Here is an 18,788-nt window from a genome sequence, read left to right on the forward strand (position 1 = left end):
ATTATTTTTTTTACATGGGCAGGCACCAGGAAGCGAACCCGGGTCCTCTGGCGTGGCAGGCAAGCATTCTTGCCTGCTGAGCCACCGTGGCCCACCCTTAAACTGCTTTTAAGGTTGACCATTTTTTCCCTCTGTTCAGAGACTCCCAGGCAACTGTGTGCAGCGGAGTGAAAGCCCAGATACTTACATGGCCCATGAGACCCGATGAGACCTGGCCCCTGCTGAACCCCTCTGGTCGCACCCTCTCCTCGTTCCCCTTGGCCTTTACCATCCAGACCACTCCCACCTCGGGACACCTCCTCCCCCCTGACAGCGGTTGCACCTGCTTCCTGGGACCCACCCTCCCCCATCCACCCGGCTTGCTCTCTCCAAATTGCCCTTTATTGGAGCAGCTTCCCCACCCATCTTATATAAAACAGCACCCCAACACTCCTCCACTCCTCACCTTGCTTTGTTTTCCTTCATGCATGTATCACTAGCCACCATATTATCCACTTATCGTCTGTTTCCCTTCACCAAGGCATAAACCCCAAGAGGGCAGGGGATCTGTTTCAGGTACTGCTGTGCCCTTGGTGCCCAAAATAGGTGCCTGGTGGGGTGAAGGCACTCAATGGATATTTATTGGATGAATGAATGAATTTTACAGATGGGAAGACTAAGGCTAGGGCCAGAGAATGGTCTGCCTAAGTTAGGGTCAGTCCTAGTCCTGGCCTCAAGCACAGCTCTCCCATGCCGCCGCATCCAACAGATGCCCCAGCTGGGCAGACCTGGGCACCTTTCAACTGTTTATCCCACAGGCCTGAGTCTCAATCCCAGTTCTGCCAGGTAATTTCCCCCTAACCCCAAGCAGGTTGTCTTACCCTCTCAGTTTCTGCTTCCCTGTCTGTGAATGAATGAATCTAAAGAGTAGTGGAGAAGGGGGTGGTGAGGCAGGGTGTGGCTGGCCAAGCAGGCAAGGCCCGATCCCATGGGGCCTCCAAAACGTGGTATGAAACCTGGTTCCAGCTTCAGCTCCGGGAAGGCTGGTGAGAGGGTTTACTGAGGGAAGAGACCTGATCCAATTCTCAAATTTAAGACAATATTCCAGGTTGAGCAGAGAAAGGGTTGCAGGGAGAAGGGGAGAGCAGGATTGCAGTGGTCCCATGGGAGATTCTGGGGCTGGGCCTAAGGTGGGGGACAAGGAGGGTAGAGGGTCATGGAGAGATTAGGGTTGTGACTTTGAGGTAGAAGTGACAGGACTTACTCACTAGAGGGCCAAATGCAGGGTGGGGGCACAGGTAAGGGAGAGGCTCAGGGAGTTTAGGAGGAGTTCCTAAACGGGGAGCAAGGGGGGAATACTTCCTGCATTGCTCAGGCCGCTTTCAGGTATTAGTAATGGAACGAACTCTGCTTAACTCTAAGCCAAACAGGGAACTCTGTTGACTCACATGATGGAAAAGTCTAGGGCTGCAGTGCTCAAATGGTGACCCCGGGATACTGTCTCTCCCTCTTTGTCCGTATTTACCTTTCTTGAGTTGGCATCACCCTCAGGCTGGCCACCCTGCACAGTGCCATGTGGCCACTGACAGCCCCAGGCTGTCATTCTGCTAAGACAGCAAACCCAGCATGAAGCAGTTTTTTTTCTAATATTTCTGTAACAAAAGCCTCATTAGCCAAGCATGGGTCCCATGCCCAAACCTGAAAATCTGGGGTGCAGGGCTTGGCTGGTGAGGCCAGCTCATGTGTCCATCCTTGGAAGGCCAGTATGGGTCAGTCCCACTTGGGCCATGTGGCTGGAGAATGAGGAAGGGAGGTTCTTGGTAGGGTGTGGAAGCTGGGCAGGCCAACAGGCGCTCTTGGCAGCATCCAGGTGAGGCTTTTCCAAAGGAATGGCCTGATCCAAAGCAGGGCCCAGGAGGTATTGGGTGGTATTGTGCCTGGGCTATCATGATCCATGGGTGGCCCTGCACCATGTTCCTGCCCAGGATGGCAGGGCTACAATCTGACCTTCCAGCAAGGGTGTGCTGCCTGCCACTCTGAGCACCCTGCCCCTCCCTGCCAGGGCTTCACATGATACATTCCATGATTTGAGACCACCATGCCCCTAAATGCCACTTGGGGAATCTACTGACTCTGCCCACGGTGGGCTCTAGCCTGATGACTTGCCCCAGACCGCAGCTGCTCCCCACTGGCCTCAGTGAGTCAGGGGTGTTGTGCCCAGCTTGGGTGGGGATCTTTAGTCTTTAGGGTACCTAAGATCAGAGCTCAGGCCTTCTACCTTTCCCTGAGTTGTGGCAAGGTAAGGCCACCTCACAGTAGTTAACTGAGTAGCTCTGGGGGATTTTAGAGGCCTCCACTGTTACTCTCCAGTTTGTTTTTGCTTATCTGCTCCTGACACCTCTATACCCTTCCTTCATGGTGACAGAAAGGCTGGCACAGTTCCAGTCTTACCTCTCTTGGGTTTAAGTCCAGCAGGAAAGAGTGAGAGGTTTTCCTTGAAGCCCCCATTCTGATTGGACCATTGTGGTCACATGCTCATTCCTGAGCCACTGTGGCCAGTGCATGTAGGATGTTGATTGGCTAGGCTTGGGTCACATGCTCCAATCCCAACACCCATCCAGACAACAAGGGGAGAGCTGGGGAAGGTGAATTCCCAAACTAAAATCAGAGCTGTTACTGCAAAAATGAGACCTGGATGCCAAAGGTAGAGGAAACACAGATCCATTTTGAGGGTCAACCTCAAGTTACAGGTGAGGAGAGAGAGGCTTGGACAGGGTTGGGCATGCCTGGCTCACTCAGGTAGGGATGGCAGAGCCAGAAGCAAGTACTGGGTTTGTTTAGAGTTGCTCTCCCTGGGGCCACCTGACAGAGAGACTTCTCCTGTCCTGGGTCGGACAGTGCCAATGGCTGACAGTGCAGAGTAGGCCTGGCCCAGACAGCTCCCATCCCCAGAACCGAGCCATTATGCCTCCAGTTCAGTAGGCTGTGCCAAACAGAACGAACCAGGGGTCCATTTAAAAATCATTTTATTATTAACATCATCTTCCCATTTAGCCAAGTGTCTGTCATGTATAAGGAATGTCAGTAAATATTCCATTTGAAGCTTCTTTGTACATATTTCCATCGATAAATAAACTCTGAATTCACATAAAAAAGTTAAACTTAAATAACTCATATTTCCTTCTCTTGTAACAGGCATATATTGGTAAAATATAAATATTCTCAGACTTAGGCTTTGCTCTAAGTGAGGACAGTAATTTATCACATGGTACAATTATTGACAACAAAACCAAGAAATTGTCAGCTGGTGTCCTGGCTTGGACTGGTACTGAGGTGGGAAACAGAAAATTCACATTTGGTTTCTGGGCTAATGGTGGGACAGGAGTGGTGGGGAGGAGAGAACAGTTTTCTTTACAGCTCTGATAAAAATAATCTGTTCTGCCACTGAATTTTAACTTTGAATATATTCTTCTACATTTGTTGATTAAATCCAGTCATTTTACTTAAAACTCAGCTGTCAGCTAACAAAATATGGCACATTATCCCTTTTGAACAACGTCAGTAGATTCAAAAACTATCATTGGGCTGGCGGAAACAACAAAAATGCACGTGGAGAGCACGGTGATTCAGGGTTGGTTTGGTTGGTTCACTGTGGTCATCGAACATTCCTCCCTGGCCTTGGGGGCTCTGCAGACTCATCCCCTCTGGCCAGCTGGGTGGTCCCCGGTGTCCCAGGCGGGCCCTCCTAGGCCTGAGAGGGGAGGCTGGCAGGTGGCTGCTCAGAGCACCCGGGGGATGATGGTGAAGGGCACGGCTGGGCTGCTGGCCTCCAGCTCCAGGGCCGTCAGGAAGCACTCAGTGGCCGCTGCATCGTTGCCCTGAGCTTGGAGGACCTCACCCAGCCCATTCCACACCTCGTGGGCTGTCGAGTTCACCTGGACAGCATCCCGGAGGATCTTCTCTGCCAGACTATAGCGGCCCAGCTGGTGAAGGATCAGTGCCTGTGGGAACCAGAGAGACAGACAGACTGACAATCAGAGAGACTCTTGAGCTCTGGGCTTGAGTTTCCAGTAAGCTTCTTGGAGGCAGAAATATAGAAACCATTGTGCTGGATGTGAATTAAGCCCTCAGATCCTTCCAGAACTCTGGGGTAATAGTCAAAATAGACATTTGAACCATATGAAATTGTTTACGTTCAACCATTTTGAACTCTAAAATTGACAACTTTATGGGTTCATCCTAACATTTAACAGCTAAGGGAACAACCAGTGGAAATGGCTACATCTGCACTGAACCAGCCTGGCCGGCCTGGCACTACCAGCTAATGGACTGGCACATTTTTGTTAATCTAATGTCATTTGTGGCATTGGTATTACAATGATTATGATAGGCTTTAATTTTTTTCCCTTCCCCGATCCCCCACACCAAGTCTTCAATTTGCTTGTCCCCTGCTCAGGCCAGCCTCGGCCAATACACAGCTCCACTTCACACTGTTTCATCAGGGTACATGGGACGGTCCCCAGATATTCCATCATAGCCACATTTCTAAGTTGAGCATCTCCACAACTCTTTCATCCAGTGGATATACTCTCATTTACTCCATCTCTCTTCTCAGGGGCATTAGGTTCTGTTTGCCTTTTTGCTATTATAAATCTCATTGCAATGAATGTCTTTATGGATATCACCTCTTCATTCTTTTAAATCAATGGAGTTGAAATCTTTTTATGGCCCTAGGAGCCTTTGGTTCCATGGGATCTTTCTCAGAACCCCCCGAGATACTGTGAATAAAACAGACAAAAGGAACTGCCCCTGCTGTAGGAAAACTGGGGGAGGGGAGGAGTGGGTCCCTTCTGGGCTTGCAGCTGGAGGAGGAAGAGGTCTCAGGTGCACTGAGGGCTGCCCGATCCTGGCCAAGGGCCCAGCAGACTTTAAGGTCTCTGGGAGGAAGACTGAAAGGAAGCACCATGCGCTTCCTTTCCGAACATCCAAACAGTTAACAGCTGTCAACAATGTCTGTGCTGGAGTCCCTAGAGCTGGAGGCTTTAGATTGGATATGCCAAAATAAAAAAGCATGAGGTGGGGGTGGGGATGGCCAAACATCTGAGGGCAAGGTGGGACGGGCACCAGGGTGCACAGGAGGGAGTGGGTGAGCCCAGCTGTGCAATGGTTCTGAGAGAATGGCCAGGCAGGAAGGGTGGTGTCCCTTCTGGAGGCTTCAAATGAGAGGTGGCTGCAAGCCAGCTGTTCACAAGCAGGATTTCACCTTTGCTTCTGAAATGTAGTCAGTCTCCTTGGACTCCAAGACCTGGCCCAGTCTCCAGGGTGGACTGCTGGGTTTCAGCTTTTTCCCAAGGCCGATCAGAGCCAAGGTTCCCAGGGACCACCAGTGGAAGCTTCCCAGCCCTGCCTCCTTGTAAATGGGACTGCCTGCCAGTTGCCATTGGGTTTTCTCCTCCCAGTCCCCTCTCTCTAGAGCTCACGCTCTCCATCCCATCCACAAGGGCTTCCTGACGGGGAATCCTACCTATGGCTGCCAGCAGCACATGCTTTCATAGTGTTTGACACTCCAGGCACTATTCTAAGCATAATTCACTTGGGGACACTGAAAACCACTCTATAGCAGGCACGGCTAAGGATATGTGGACCCCCAGGGGTCAGGCCTGCTTTTACCATCTGGGAGCAGAGTCCACCACAGTGAAACACCTGCACATGGTGGAGAAACATCCCCGGGTGGCAGGTATCACTGTCCCACCTTGCACGTGACTAAACTGAGGCTCCTTGAGGATTCACCTCTTTCCCCCAGTCCTGGAGCTAGCTAGTTGGGGCTGGAACCCACATCTCCTTGCTCCTGGAGCCCACCTGGGTCCAGGTAATAAATAATCCAGCCTGTCTCCCAAGACAGTGCTCTTCCCACGCAGGGCCTCCATTAGAGGAAATCCAATGACTCCATAACCTCACTTCCCAAGCTCAGAGAGCAGATGGGGCAGAGGAGGGAGGGAAGAGTGAGGTGGCACTCTCCCAGGTGCATTTAGCAGGATGTGAGGTCTAATGAGCTCCTGCCTCCTTTCTTCTTTGGGAGGCTATTAGCCTGTGTTCACCTTAGAATACTCCCATTTAACCAACAGAGAAATGCAGGGGGGTGGGGGTGGGGTGTGTGTCTGGGCAGTAACATTTCAAAGCATGACTTTCTCCAGGCTTCAAATCTATTGAATAGAAACCACATTTCTCAGAGTGGGTCAGGAAGGTACCTACTACCTGTATTTGGCAAATGGGTGATGAGGGTCAAGCCCCCTGGTAAAACAGAAAGAGGTGTCCTTGGTTCATTGGTGGCAGGAGGGGCATATAATTTAGGTTCCAGTAGGCTCTGCTACTGCAGACTCTACCCCATGCTGATTTCCTCCTCTAAGTGGAAGGCTTTCTCCCCATCATACATTAGTTGGTGCTTTGTCTTGGCTCCTTTCATCCCACCACTGCAGAGACAGGAGACAAGGTTCAGAAAGGCCGAGTGCCTTGCCCAAGGTCAAAGGACAATGAGGATTGAGCTGCAGGCAAACTCAGGTTTGCCTGATGCCAACAGTCTCCTTCTTTGCAGCAGCTGCCTGTCACTTTAAGAAGCAAACCTGGAACCCTGCAAGAGAAGACTCTGCAAGGTCCTCTCACTGTAGGCCCTGGTGCACTCAGGCAATAACCTAGTTATATCTGAGCAACAGCAAATGGGCATCTGCCACACTGTGTCTTCCCATTCATTTCTCCAACCACTAATTGCTGACTTTATTACTCCTTCCCATGGTTATGAATGGGAAATTGCTCCTCTCCAGGGTCTGGATTTTCTCTGGCTCAAGCCTGCTGTTTGGGAGCATGCTGTACATTCACTAATGGGCCATGAGGGTATCTTGCCTCCCTCTGGCAGCCCACAGGCTGGCTGTGATACTGAGGGTTGGGAAGGCTGCAGGTGCCAAAGGAGAGTGTCCTGGCAGCGAGAAAGTGAGCCAATGAAATGGGGATCTCCAGGAGACCAGGGCTTTGGGCCAAGAGAGACCCAGAGGGCATTGCTCTCAGCAGCGATGACTTTCCCCCACTCCACCAGAGCAAAGCAGAACTCTCAGCCCCTTTGCAGGAATCTCATTTAGAAAGTGGCAGCCTGCTGAATCTGGTTGCTGCCTGCTGTGGGGGCTCCAGGATGCATGGCAGGGGGCAAGCCGACGAGCCCCCAAGAGTCTTTCAGAGAAATAGCCTTGATGGGCTAATCAGACTCAGTATTGGGTAGCTAAAAGCCTTTGGGGCTTCTCTAGTGTTTTAGGGTTCTTGTGGGTTTGGAAATTTCCAGCTGAATATAGGAACAGGCTCCATTTCCAGATGACCTTGAAGCTTCCAGAGCAAGCTGTTTAGCAGAATTAATTCCTAAAGCTGGAGCTGCTCAGGGAGACATCACAGACTTGCCAGGCTGCCAGCTCAGGCTTGGCAAGGGGATGAAAAACAGGCCTCTCCCCAGTGCCCTAGTGAGCCAAGAGCAGCTCAGCAATCAATCACACCATGGGATCAACCAGAACAAACTCTGCTGGGGTCTGAGCCATTTCTTGAAGCCAGTGTTGCTGGGAGATTGGCCAAAGGTGGCCTTCCCTGGCCTCAGTGTGCTCTTCTGCACTAGAACCTACCATCCTTTTCAATTCTACCAGCACTGCCTTCTCTTACATCCAGGGGTTGAAGATCTAACTCCCGAGGCTGAAATTTAACTGTTCTTAACACCAGCTGGACCCTTTCTGCTTTCCAACCTTCTCCCAGGACAGGCCTCTCGGTTCTGCCCAGTTGGTCTGTCAGCCATGCATTTCTGCAGGGTGCAGCCCCCAGCCCCATCCAACCTCCCAACCTTAGTCAGTCCTGGCCTGGGTCCCTCCTAATCAAGCTCTAGTCCATCTGTACAAATCCCCATCTCCATCCTCCCTGAGTCTCCCCTCACCACTGCTGGGCTACCCCTAGACAAAAAGCTCCTGTCCCCAACCTTAAGGCTGGGAGGGGGCAGAGATTCTGATGACTGACATATTTCTGTATCATACCCCCCTCCTCCCCAATATCAAAATCAACAAAAATCCACTGAGTGACTGCCCAGACCCAAACCATGTGCTGAGGATGGAGGGGTGGGTAAGATGCAGGCCTGCTTACAAAAACTTGGGGCCTGGTGAAATCACCAACCTGAACAGAGCAGTCCCTGTGTACAATGAACAGGCTTTGTCCTTGGCAGGATCTCATTTCATCCTCATGACACCTCTATGAGCTGGTCCTAATGCAGATGGTGATGATGTTTTATAGAAAAGAACCTGCCTAAGCCCTATACATAGTTAGGAAGTGGTAGAGCTGGGATGTGAACCTGTGCGGTCTCTGTTCTGAGCATGTGGCCTCTCTCCTTCTCCAGGAGAGAATGCTCAAAGCTTCCCACCTTTCCAACCCTGGCATTTCTGGAACGCTACAGGCAGGAGCCAGCTGGGGCTGACTCTCAAAGAGAGAGGCTTCATTGAGGAGGTAACTTGTCCCTTTCTTTAGACACAAATGAACACAGCTTCCCAGGCTTGCAATTATTGTAATCAGGTGTTGTATACAAATAAGAGCTTGGTGATGCACCAAATTGGAAATAAGGGATTAAATTAAACCTATTATTTCAAATACAACAAAATCAACTTGGCTAGCTTAGGGCAATTAACATCTTCCTCACTCCTGTTTCTTTTTTCCTTCCAGTAACTGCTGCCCAAGGGCTAACACCTTGCCACATGCCGAGGGCGCCTATGTAGGAGCTCTGGAAGACTCCTGGTGCCCATGGCTTCATGCTGTGGCCCTGGTCCTGGGGAGCAACAGCACCTGGCTCAGGAGACCAAGTGCAAGGCTGGGGGGCCCATGCTGTGCTCTGTGTCAGAAGCCTGCAGGAAGCTCTTTTGGGAGATTTTTGGATATCCGTGTGGTACAATGCCCCAACTGCATGTAGCCCTTTGCTGGACTCAAGGACACATCATGGGCCAGTGCTTATTCCTCTAGAGGTATGGGCACAGGTAGATACATCTCTGCCAGACCACATCCCTCCCAAAGTGCAGCCACTGCTGAAAAGCAGTCCCATGGCTCAGCTTTGGATGGAGGTCAGTTGTTCTCTCTGTTCTACTGTTGCTTTTTCCCAGGCATGATGTTTTGAAATCAAACATTCGGCAGTGGGGATGGAGATGACCTGCTAGTGCTTTCCATGCCAGGGTTGGGCTGATGCTGCAGATTCCACCCCAATGGAACTGCTCTAACTTCTCTGAGAAGCAGAAGCAGTGTGGGGGCAGGAAGCGGCAAGCTGCCCTTGGCATAGTCAGAGCTGGCCTGGCATTTGCAGATGCTGCTGGGCCACACCAGGGACAGGAGTGGGGAGGAAATCCGCTGTCAGGGGTGGGACTGGAGTACTTGTAAAGTTCTTTCTGTCCCAATTAACCCACTTGCTGTTTCACTCCTGAGTGGAAACTCCACCACTACACCCTGGGGGGAGGGGAAAGGTTAGAGCAATGTTGTCAGGAGGATCCTCCAAAAGTATGAATAAAAGTGGGAGGACAAATGCATGGACCCACCAGACTATTCATTTTCAATGTGCAAGGGATTATAATCAATGGACTGTATGTTCTACTGATTGCAAGGCGATTTCCTAACTGCCTGGTGCGAAAGGCATTACATTACCCAAGGTGGTTTACCTCGGGCTCTATTCCCCCCTAGGTTTTGCTGTGAGTGCCTCAGGGACAGGGAGAGAGTGAGCCTATGCGGAGCAGCAGGCAGCATTCAGAGCAGAATGAGCAAATGAACAGATGCTGAATGTTGAAGAAACAAGAATAGTTGTTAAAGCTACCGCTGAGTCCAGGCCTGCCCAATTCAGCCCCTGCCCTTGCCCCCACACTCATCCACCTCGGAGAGGGTCAAGGAGTCTCCCCGTGACTATGCTGCGGAGCTGCTGAAGGCCAAGCCTCTGCCAGGTGGAGAGGGGATGCTGCCTTCTCCAGGGGGAGTTGGGGCCCTGAAGGTGAAGGCTGTGGGACATTCCGTCGTCAGGAGGCAGGACAGACAGATCCCTGTGGGGGTGGGTAGGACTGAAGATCAAATCTACCACCTTTCACAGGGCCTGGCCTCTCCCTGAGCTGCTGGGCCCATCAAACCAAGCCAACACCCCCCAAGGCTTCTGGACAGATACATAAACTTTTGCTAGGGTGGGATTTCTGTTGGCAGGACACTAGGATGCCAATGGCAGCTGAAATGAAGCCTGTCCCCCTCTGGGATGACAACAGTGCTGCTGACCTGGCTGTGGCTGTGTCGGCTGGAGGTGGCGTGTCAGGGGGGCTGATGGAGAGTTTACACCACCTGCTGCTGGTGGCTTAGGTGTTAGGTTCAGTGACAGGGACCTGCGTGGCTGCAGGAGAAAGGCTTCGTGCTTTCTCAGAAAGGGGAGGTGTGGGTCTAAGGGCAAGGGCCTGAGGCTCACACGGTGGGATCTGAATCTTAGCTCTACCATATACTTGGGCATCTTACTCTGAGTCTCAGCTGCCTTATCTGCATATTGGGAAAAATACCAGTTCACAGGAAAGCTGTGAGGACCAGATGAGACAGTGTGTAAAGTGCCTAGCCAGGTGCTGGTGCGCCTATAAGCCTTTGGTGAATGGTCACCAGAATTACGACTTTATTATCAATGACTGAGGGCAGGGGAGGCCCTTCCGTCTGTGCTGCCATCTCTGTTTCCCACTGCACAGGAGTCACAGCTGGTTCATCTTTGCATGCCCAGCACCCAGAAGTGGGCCTGGCCCAGAGGAGGTTCTGGGTAAACCTTGGATGAGTGGATGGAGCAGGGCACTGGGAGATGGCAGGGAAGGCAGTATCTTTGACTGATGGGCCACTAAAGCCTTGACTTCAGTCCATACTCCCAAGTCAGACCCAGCATGCTGGCAGAGTCCTCTGTCCTCCAGTGTCAGAGGGACAGGACGTGCCTCTGTTCCCACATGATCCCGATGGGCTGCTATGGCTGTCTGCTGACACAGCACAGATCTGATACCATTCCCCAGAAAATTCCAAAACCCACTGGAAGAGCCAGAAGCCCCCACCCACAGACTCTCTGGTCCGATACTTTTTTAGGGGTGGGGAAACAGGACCAGAGGAAAAGAGCCTTGCTCAACGTTGTGACCCAGTGGACACAGAACAGGGCTAGAAGGCAGATTCCAGATGGTGCTGAGTCACCCAGAAGGTACTTGGTGAGAGCCTGGCATATGGCCAGTGCCCCCCAGATTCAGGTTCTGAGCACAGTGCTGTAATGCTGCCCCCACTCCAGCTTCTTTCTGCCTGTCCTGCCAAGGACTCAGTGAATGGATTGTAGGTGCATGGCAAAGTGAGAGCCTTCTGGAAGACTAATAGGCCCTTAAGATGGGGTGCCATAACCTGAGAGTGAACAGGCACTCCACAGGAGCCCCAGTCCCTTCCCAGAATCTGCAATATGGTCTGGAAGTCTGCATTGGCTGAAAATGTAAGCATCAAATGAGAAAACCCAGCACACTTGAGTCATCAGCTTTTTCCAGGTATTAGCATTCTCCTTTAAAACAGGTGGTGTTTAAAGCATATTTTCTTTTTAAATCAGAGGATAGATTGCAAACCAGTGCCACTCCAAGATGACCATAGGAAACAATGGCTTCGGAAGGATTTCCTTGGTGCAGCTGTAGGGATACAAAGCCTAGGGCTGCCTCCTGCCTCCCTTCCTTCTGGAGCTGCCTCCTTTTTTCCTGGCAAACATCAAAGGCACTGCTGGCTCTGAGCACAAGCATTTTGTGGGTGCAGCTAAGGGAGCAGACCAGGGCCCGGCCCTGCTTTCCAACGATGCCTTGAAAAGGAACTGAAAACACACACACAGGCCGGGGTGGGGGTGGTGCACCCACTTTCTCTACCTGGATTCCAATGGCTTGGGGGGAGGTGGGTCTACACTGGGCTCAGTTCTGTTTCCTTCTGGCTTGTCTGGAGTGCTTAGAAATTGCACGGCTTGCCAGACGGTGAGCATGTGTGTCCTAGCCAGCTAAGCCTGCCTTGCAGAGTCCACCTCACCAGGCTGGAAGGCTCCGGAGGAGGCAGATCCAAGCTCGCAGCACCCTAAGGAGCAAACTGACAAATGTAGCTGATGTCAAAGGGTGCCGGCAGCCCTCCACACCTACACCTTCTGCACAACTCTACCTCCCAGGGCACCAGAGTGGGGTGGGATTCGCGCATTTCAACTCAGGGTGTTCCAGTTTCCTCTTGGGGAGGGACTGGTTATGGGGCTATATTTTTCATTCTGGCTATTTAACCAGGTCTGACCCAACTCCTCCAACGGCCAAGATCTGCCTTCCTGACAACCTCTGCACCCATCTAAACAGCAGGCAACAGTGTGCCTGCCCAGGGCTCTCCTCAGTGAATCCCGGGCTCCTGTGGCTGGTCCCTGGGGGCCTCTGACACCCATCGACCTGGCACGGGCCCTTGGGTGTGGGGAGACCATTCAAGAGGCCGCTTCCCCTTCAGAACAACAAAGGGCAGATCCATACTCTTCTGGGAACCTGGACGGAAGACCAGTGATGGAAGGGGCTGAGGGGACAGGGGAGAGGAAGGGAAAAGCCAGCTCATGGCCCTGGAGGGGCAAAGGAGGGACCATTACTGAACACGCTATTCTACAAGGGGTCCTTTGGATGAAGGTCAGCTCCAGTGAAGGAAATACTTTTACACATGTTCTGGTCGGCCCTGCTCATGTGTGCCAGGAGCCCGAGAGGAGAAGGCTCCAGCATGGGGAGCCAGGCCTCCGGATCACACAGCCTTTCTCCATCTCAGATGAGGCTGTGGGTGGACGTCACAGGGAGATCTTCACTAACACTGGTGGCCTCTGTCCTCCATGTTCCTCTGATCTCCCTGTTCAAATGTCAGGGCCTCAGTCAGATGTTTGGGGTACAGAGCCCCAGGGCAAAGCCCAGGGCAGGAAGAACCACAGAAGGGAAAGTGGGGACAGAGGGGCTGGGCAAATCTCAGGGCAGGGAAGCGGGAGACCATAGTCTGGGATCTGGACAGGCACCCCTGCAGGCTTTATGCTGAGAATTCCAGAAGGGACAATGGAAAGACATCGCCCCCACCTGGACCAGGCTGAGGCAGCCTCTCCATTTTGGGACACAGCCAGAGAAGCTGCCAGGTCCTTTGCTCACTTAGGATCTCTGATGGCTGCAGGAGGCTGTGCTCTCACGGGGTTCCTTTTCCTGGTCAAATGCTTTATTTGAAGAAATATGTGTTCTGGGGACCAGGCCTTTCCAGCATTGAACTCAACTCAAAGGGAAACAAAACTCAACTTTCAAAACTCTCTTATTTTCTAAACCAGCAACCGACTAGCTATGGAAGCAGAAAATCTCAGGGTTCAAAGGACAGCTGTGCCTCTGCTCGGTGGTACATATGACAGGTCCCTGCTGCAGTCCCCAACAGGCAGCCTCCCACTTGTGCTTGTCCCCTCCAGTGACGGGGAGCTCACCACTTCCTCAAGCAGCCCACACCTTTAGTGGGCAGCCTGAGCTGTCGGTTAAAATATGTGGAGCTCTAATTAGGCTTTGAATATACGTCCCACTCTTTGATGTTTGCTGAGTCCTCTGGAGTCATGTGGAAAAGTACCCTCTCCTTCCTACCTGACAGTCCTTCAGAATCTGCAGAGAGCTTCTAGAACAGCTCTTACACATGCACACATACCCTCTCTCTCACATTCAGAGCTTTAGAGGATTGGTAAGTCCAGACCTCCCCACACCTCACTGAAATCTCCTGCTTAACAAAGTACCTTGAAGGACGCTTCATTATGGGGCCAGAGGAAGGAGCCCTTAAGGAAAATGTGAGTGTGGCACATGGATTTTGCTTCTTTTTCTTAATTTTTAATTTTTTTATTGGAAGCATCTGACTGGCAGAATCTGGTCAAACTGCTTTCTTCCAGGATGGTTTGGAATATTCTGGGGGTGCTTACACTTAAAGTAGCAGTGCCCAAGTGGCAGCTGTCAGGTAGTGCACACCAGTCATGAGGAGGCAGGTGTTAGTCAATGACCAAAGGGCCAAAGGGCCCATCCAGCCTTGAGCAGATTTCAGCACAGACTCGGGCCCTTTGGCCTCAAATTTCCTCTGGCCTTATTTCTTTGACACTAGGTGCTTCAGCGCTGGTGCCAAATCATCCATATGCTGTGATGGCTTTTAGGGGTTGGTGGGGCATTCAGGGAGGGCCACAGCCAATCTGTTCACAGCTTCCCACCAGACCCTATATCACTGCCCCTCTGCTCGGGCAACCACAGGGTGGTCATCGATGGTAGAGGAGGCGGGTGAGCATTCTCCCCAAAGGCCCTCCTCTTACTTGATAGATGGCCTGAGGGGGCAAATGCTCAGCCAAGGTCACAGAAGTGAGTCAAGGAACCGCATCCAGGCATCCAGCGCTCCGGGCACTCTGCTACAACCAAAGCTGTTTCTGGTTCTTTCCTCCTGTATACAAATATTTGTTGAGCACCCTGTGGATGTTTCAGCACCAACATGATGGGCACTATATCAGATGCTGGGCACCCAGGGGCAGAGGCTGTTACTGGACCATGCTCCCTGCCCTCCCTGGGGAGCATGAGGCTCTTCACTGGAGGGGCTGCCTGGAGGTGGGACCCCACTGGCAGACTGGGGGGTTGTCTAAGCCTAGCACAGGCTGTGGCTTTCATGTGCGTATCCCCAAGGACCGGCAGAAATAAGGCCTGTTGGAAGGAGAATGTGGGAGAACATTCCATAGGAGATAACACAATGCTGCTGCCCTCTTTTAAACCAATGAGAAGGCTGAAGCTCAGAGTTGATGTTCTTCGTTCAGGTCCACACAGCTCATGGAGGAGGGACTACTACCCAGATTGCATCTAGAAGGTCCCTGGGGAGCAGCTGCCAGGCCTGTGTATCTAATTCTGCCTAGAGGAGGCTGGCTCCCAGCTCCCCAGCAGCCATACCTGGGAGGAGCCTTAGATATTATCAAGCAGCTCATTTCCAGATAAGACAGTCCTGAAGGGGCAAGTATCCAGCTCAGTTACCAAGCTAGCTGGAGGCGAAGTGGGGTTTCAGAACCCAGGTTTCCTGAGGCTCTGCTCAGGGCTCCTTGTTCTGTGTCTAGCCACCAGGATTTCTAGAGAGGGTTCTGGCATTTGGGGGCCAAGGGATCATTCTGAGAGGCCTTCCCTGATGGCCAACTAACTTCTGGACCTCACCGCTCCTAGCAACCTACTTTCACCCTTGGTTGGCTCGGGAGAAGCCCTCCCTGGGGAAAAGCTCTGGGGATATGAAAGTGACCCCCAGCTAACTTCACCCTGTCCAGCTCTGCCAGGCCCTGGGATCTGCAGACCTTTGTTCCATGTGATAGCTGCCAGACTCCAAGGGGGCCAGTTGTGGGCTCCCAGACCCAGGCAAGACTAGCTGGGGATAGGTTTGGAAGATGGGACTGCTCACATTTCTGTGGCTGAAGGATGCCCTCCCTGTCCAGCCTCCTCTGAAGCAGCCAGAAGGGTCACCCCCACAGTGACCTCTTTACTAGCTGGATTCTGCTGAGCAGAGGAGGGTGGGGCAGGGGCACCCCAGCTCCCCTTCCCACCAGCTCCCACCAGCTCCCACCAGCACCATCCACCTGCCGTGCTAATCTTACCAGAAGCCCTTGTGGCATCACCTTTGTTGGAAGATGAAATCATTTAGGTACCTGGTCAAAGTCCAAATCAAGGGGAAGAGGACCAAGGGAGCTGCACTATTCCAACCCAAGGTCCCCCACTCCCAACTACAACCCAGGAAAAGCTGTCTAGGACTTGGAGGCCCTTTCCTCGCCCTTGGGAATTAATGGTGTGGTGATTTTGCTAGTCAGGAAAAAGAGAGGGAAAAATGATTTTACTAATGGAAGGGTGACTTCCTCAGCATCAGCACATCAGTGCTCCCCGCCAACTGCAGCACTGCAGATGCTCAGGAAGGCATCGGCTTTCTCCTTGAAAAAGAGCACAAAGGCATGCTAGGAGCTACTGCCTCACTGTATCCCAAACATGGTGCCACCCGTAGCCTTGAAAGCTGAGGCCCTTTCATTCCTCCAGTCCGAATGCCTGGGAGCCAGATGCTGCCATGGCAGGGCCTTTAGGGCCAGTCGGGGTGGTGGTGCGGAGCAACCCCGTGCCAGGTCTGGGTCCCAGTGCATTCCCAGCTGGCACCAGACTGAGGTATGCCATTTGCAAATGCAGCACATACACCGAAGCCCCCTCACAAACACCTCCAATGCACTGTGTGGGGCAATGGCCTAAGTGAAAAAGTGTCTGATAGAGCAAGTCCCAGGTAATGTCAAAGGACAGCCAGTGAGAAGGAATCCGAGGGCCATTCTGTGCAGCTTGGGCTGGTAGGGGCCCCTGGTGAGGGGTGAAGAGGGGGCAGGAGCAAGCCCTGGGGGTGCCCAGAAGGATGCCGGGATGCGGGCACCCCCTCATCCTGAACCCTGAGTGGTTCTTGGTAATATTCCAGAAAAGTCCCTATTGGTCCTGCCCCCACCTTTCCCATTTGCCATTTAAACTCCATGCTTTGTTACCATGAGCAGGAGAGAGGGAAAGCCATGGGTTTGCTATACGACCTGCTGTACAGCAGGTGGCATTTTCTGTGGGTACTCCTACGGCTCTCCTGGCTGGTACTTTTCCATTGGTAATGGGCAAGAGACTCCTGTTGACTCACTTATGCCTCTCCCTCGTTGACTTATTTATTTATATGCATCCACCTTCCTCAGTAACAAGCTGGGCAGAAACAATAGCACATGGGTGGCTTGGAAGTCAGCACTTCCCCATGGCCCTGCGTGATCCACTGCAGTGGAAAGTTTGTGCTAATCACCCCCAAGAGGCCAAGGCACACAAGCCCTCAGTGGGAGGATGCTGCCCCGGGCAGGTTTGGGAAGACAGTGCTCCATCCCAGGCCGTGTGCAGGTGGTCTGGGATATGTGGGCATCTGGGAATAGGCCCAGGCCTCCTTCGGGGCTTGAGGACCCTATTTCCAAAGGTGATAAGAGAATAGCAGGCCCACGAAAGGAACAGACCTAGTGCCCCTGAAGCTGGTGAGGTGCGCTGTGGGGAGAGCACAGCCCCAGGGCTCTCCATTGTGAGCACAATTCACAGATGACCACCCAGGAGCTGCACTGAGAGGCTCCCTGGAAGCCCAGCCCCACGTCTGAGGTCCAGGGTCCCTCATCTGGCCTTGGCTTCAATCTATCCTCAGATGGTGCGAGGGTCACACCTCTGAGAGGGGTCACTGTACATAGGTCGGACCATTTATCACCAAACACAGAAAGCAAAAGCTTGTCTCCAATTACTTCCACCAAGAAGCCTGGGGCCTTCCCTGGGGCTGGAGCATAAGGCTGGGATGAACCAGGCTGGCTGGAGGGCATGACCTCTCAGGCCTGCTCCATGATCCATGAACTGCCCAACCCCAGGCAGGATCCTCTCCTCTCTTAGCCTCAGTTTCCTAATCTAGAAAATTAAGGGGTGTAATAGATGGTCTCCAACCCAAAATTCTCGAGCTGATAGAATCTTCAATCCAACAAGTATTTTTGGAGCACCTACCACATACCCAATGTGTACCAGTTCTTTCAGGACTTACACGCAGAGGAGAAACAAACAGAAAGCACTGTGTGGCAGACTCTTTTCTCTACATTGTGGAGTAAAATGTCCACAGCATGTCCGGAAGGGGTGAGTGTAAGGGGCTGAGGTGGATGGGAGGGTCCTGGGAGGACTGAGGACCTCTATATAGAAAATAGCACAAACCAGAGAGCGGCCCTGGCATGCTGTGTAGAGTGTGGCCATGAGGCAGCCTAGCTGGGACCCTGCAGGGTCCCTGGGCAGCCCTGGATGGGTTCCTCCCTGACTCTTTAAGGGCAGCCACAGGCTGGAGATGCTTTTGGCCCTGTTTGGAGTAGTCAGGACGGGTGGGCTAACTGGAAGGTCCTGGGCTTTACAGGGAACCCTGGAAAGCTCCAAAGAGCAAACTGTGCAGAAAAGAAGAGCTACCAATGGCTGAGCTGTGGGATCCTGGAGGAAGGACTGGGGTAGGGGGAGTCATCTCTGCTGAGAGACCAGAGTGGTCCCGGGAACCCAGCAGATGTTCAAATGCCTGTTGTCTGAAAGGCAGTTTCAGTCCTGGCCCAATGCTTGGCACACTGTTGCCACTCAACAAATGACTATGGAATTTGGGTACCATCTCCCAGCTTGGCTACAGTCACTCACTCCCATCCAGCCTAGAGACCACCATGGGAAGCCCAACCCAGCCTACATGCCAACTTGCACTTTGAATGCAACGTAGCAATGCTCCTGGCAGGCTGGCCAGAAGTGGAGAAGGCGCTGTCTCTGCGGTAGGCATGACAAGGTGCTTCCCAGGCCTCATCCCAGGGCCACCTATACGGCTCCATCTGATTTCATGGAGAATGCCAGTAACAGAGGTAGCTGCCAAGGAGACACAGAGCCCCAGTGCTCCCACAGCTGACTGCTCAAAAAGTGGAACCAAGGAGGGTGGGCCTCTGTGCTGTGGTCCTGGGTCCCGGGCTACAGCTGGGGAGGGACCGTTCTCTGGGGGCAGTGCCCGGAGACCCAAATGCGGGGTTGGTGCACTACTTGCACAGTGAATGTGGTCATTTTGGCGAGTGCCTTCCCAGTCCCCTGCCAGGGTTTGGCATTAGCTGTTTTTCCATTTTTAAACAGGAACAAACAGAAATGATAAGATACTTTGGGATGAAGGGAGGTTTGGAATTGATATGCCTTGGAAAATTT

General features: G+C 52.5%; 1 protein-coding gene across 4 annotated transcripts in view; it reads right to left on the reverse strand.

Annotated features, from left to right (window-relative positions):
- Window positions 1-2,988: 2,988 nt before the first annotated feature.
- TTC7B (tetratricopeptide repeat domain 7B) overlaps window positions 2,989-18,788 on the reverse strand; it is a 315,415-nt gene continuing 299,615 nt past the window's right edge. For all 4 annotated transcript variants that reach the window (XM_077123321.1, XM_077123320.1, XM_077123319.1 and 1 more), the window contains one exon: window positions 2,989-3,980. In XM_077123321.1, coding sequence (XP_076979436.1) covers window positions 3,759-3,980 — 222 coding nt within the window. In that variant the 3' untranslated portion in view covers window positions 2,989-3,758. The remainder of the gene's footprint in view (window positions 3,981-18,788) is intronic.

Source organism: Tamandua tetradactyla, chromosome 12, assembly GCF_023851605.1.
Source record: "Tamandua tetradactyla isolate mTamTet1 chromosome 12, mTamTet1.pri, whole genome shotgun sequence".
Lineage (NCBI taxonomy): Eukaryota > Metazoa > Chordata > Mammalia > Pilosa > Myrmecophagidae > Tamandua > Tamandua tetradactyla.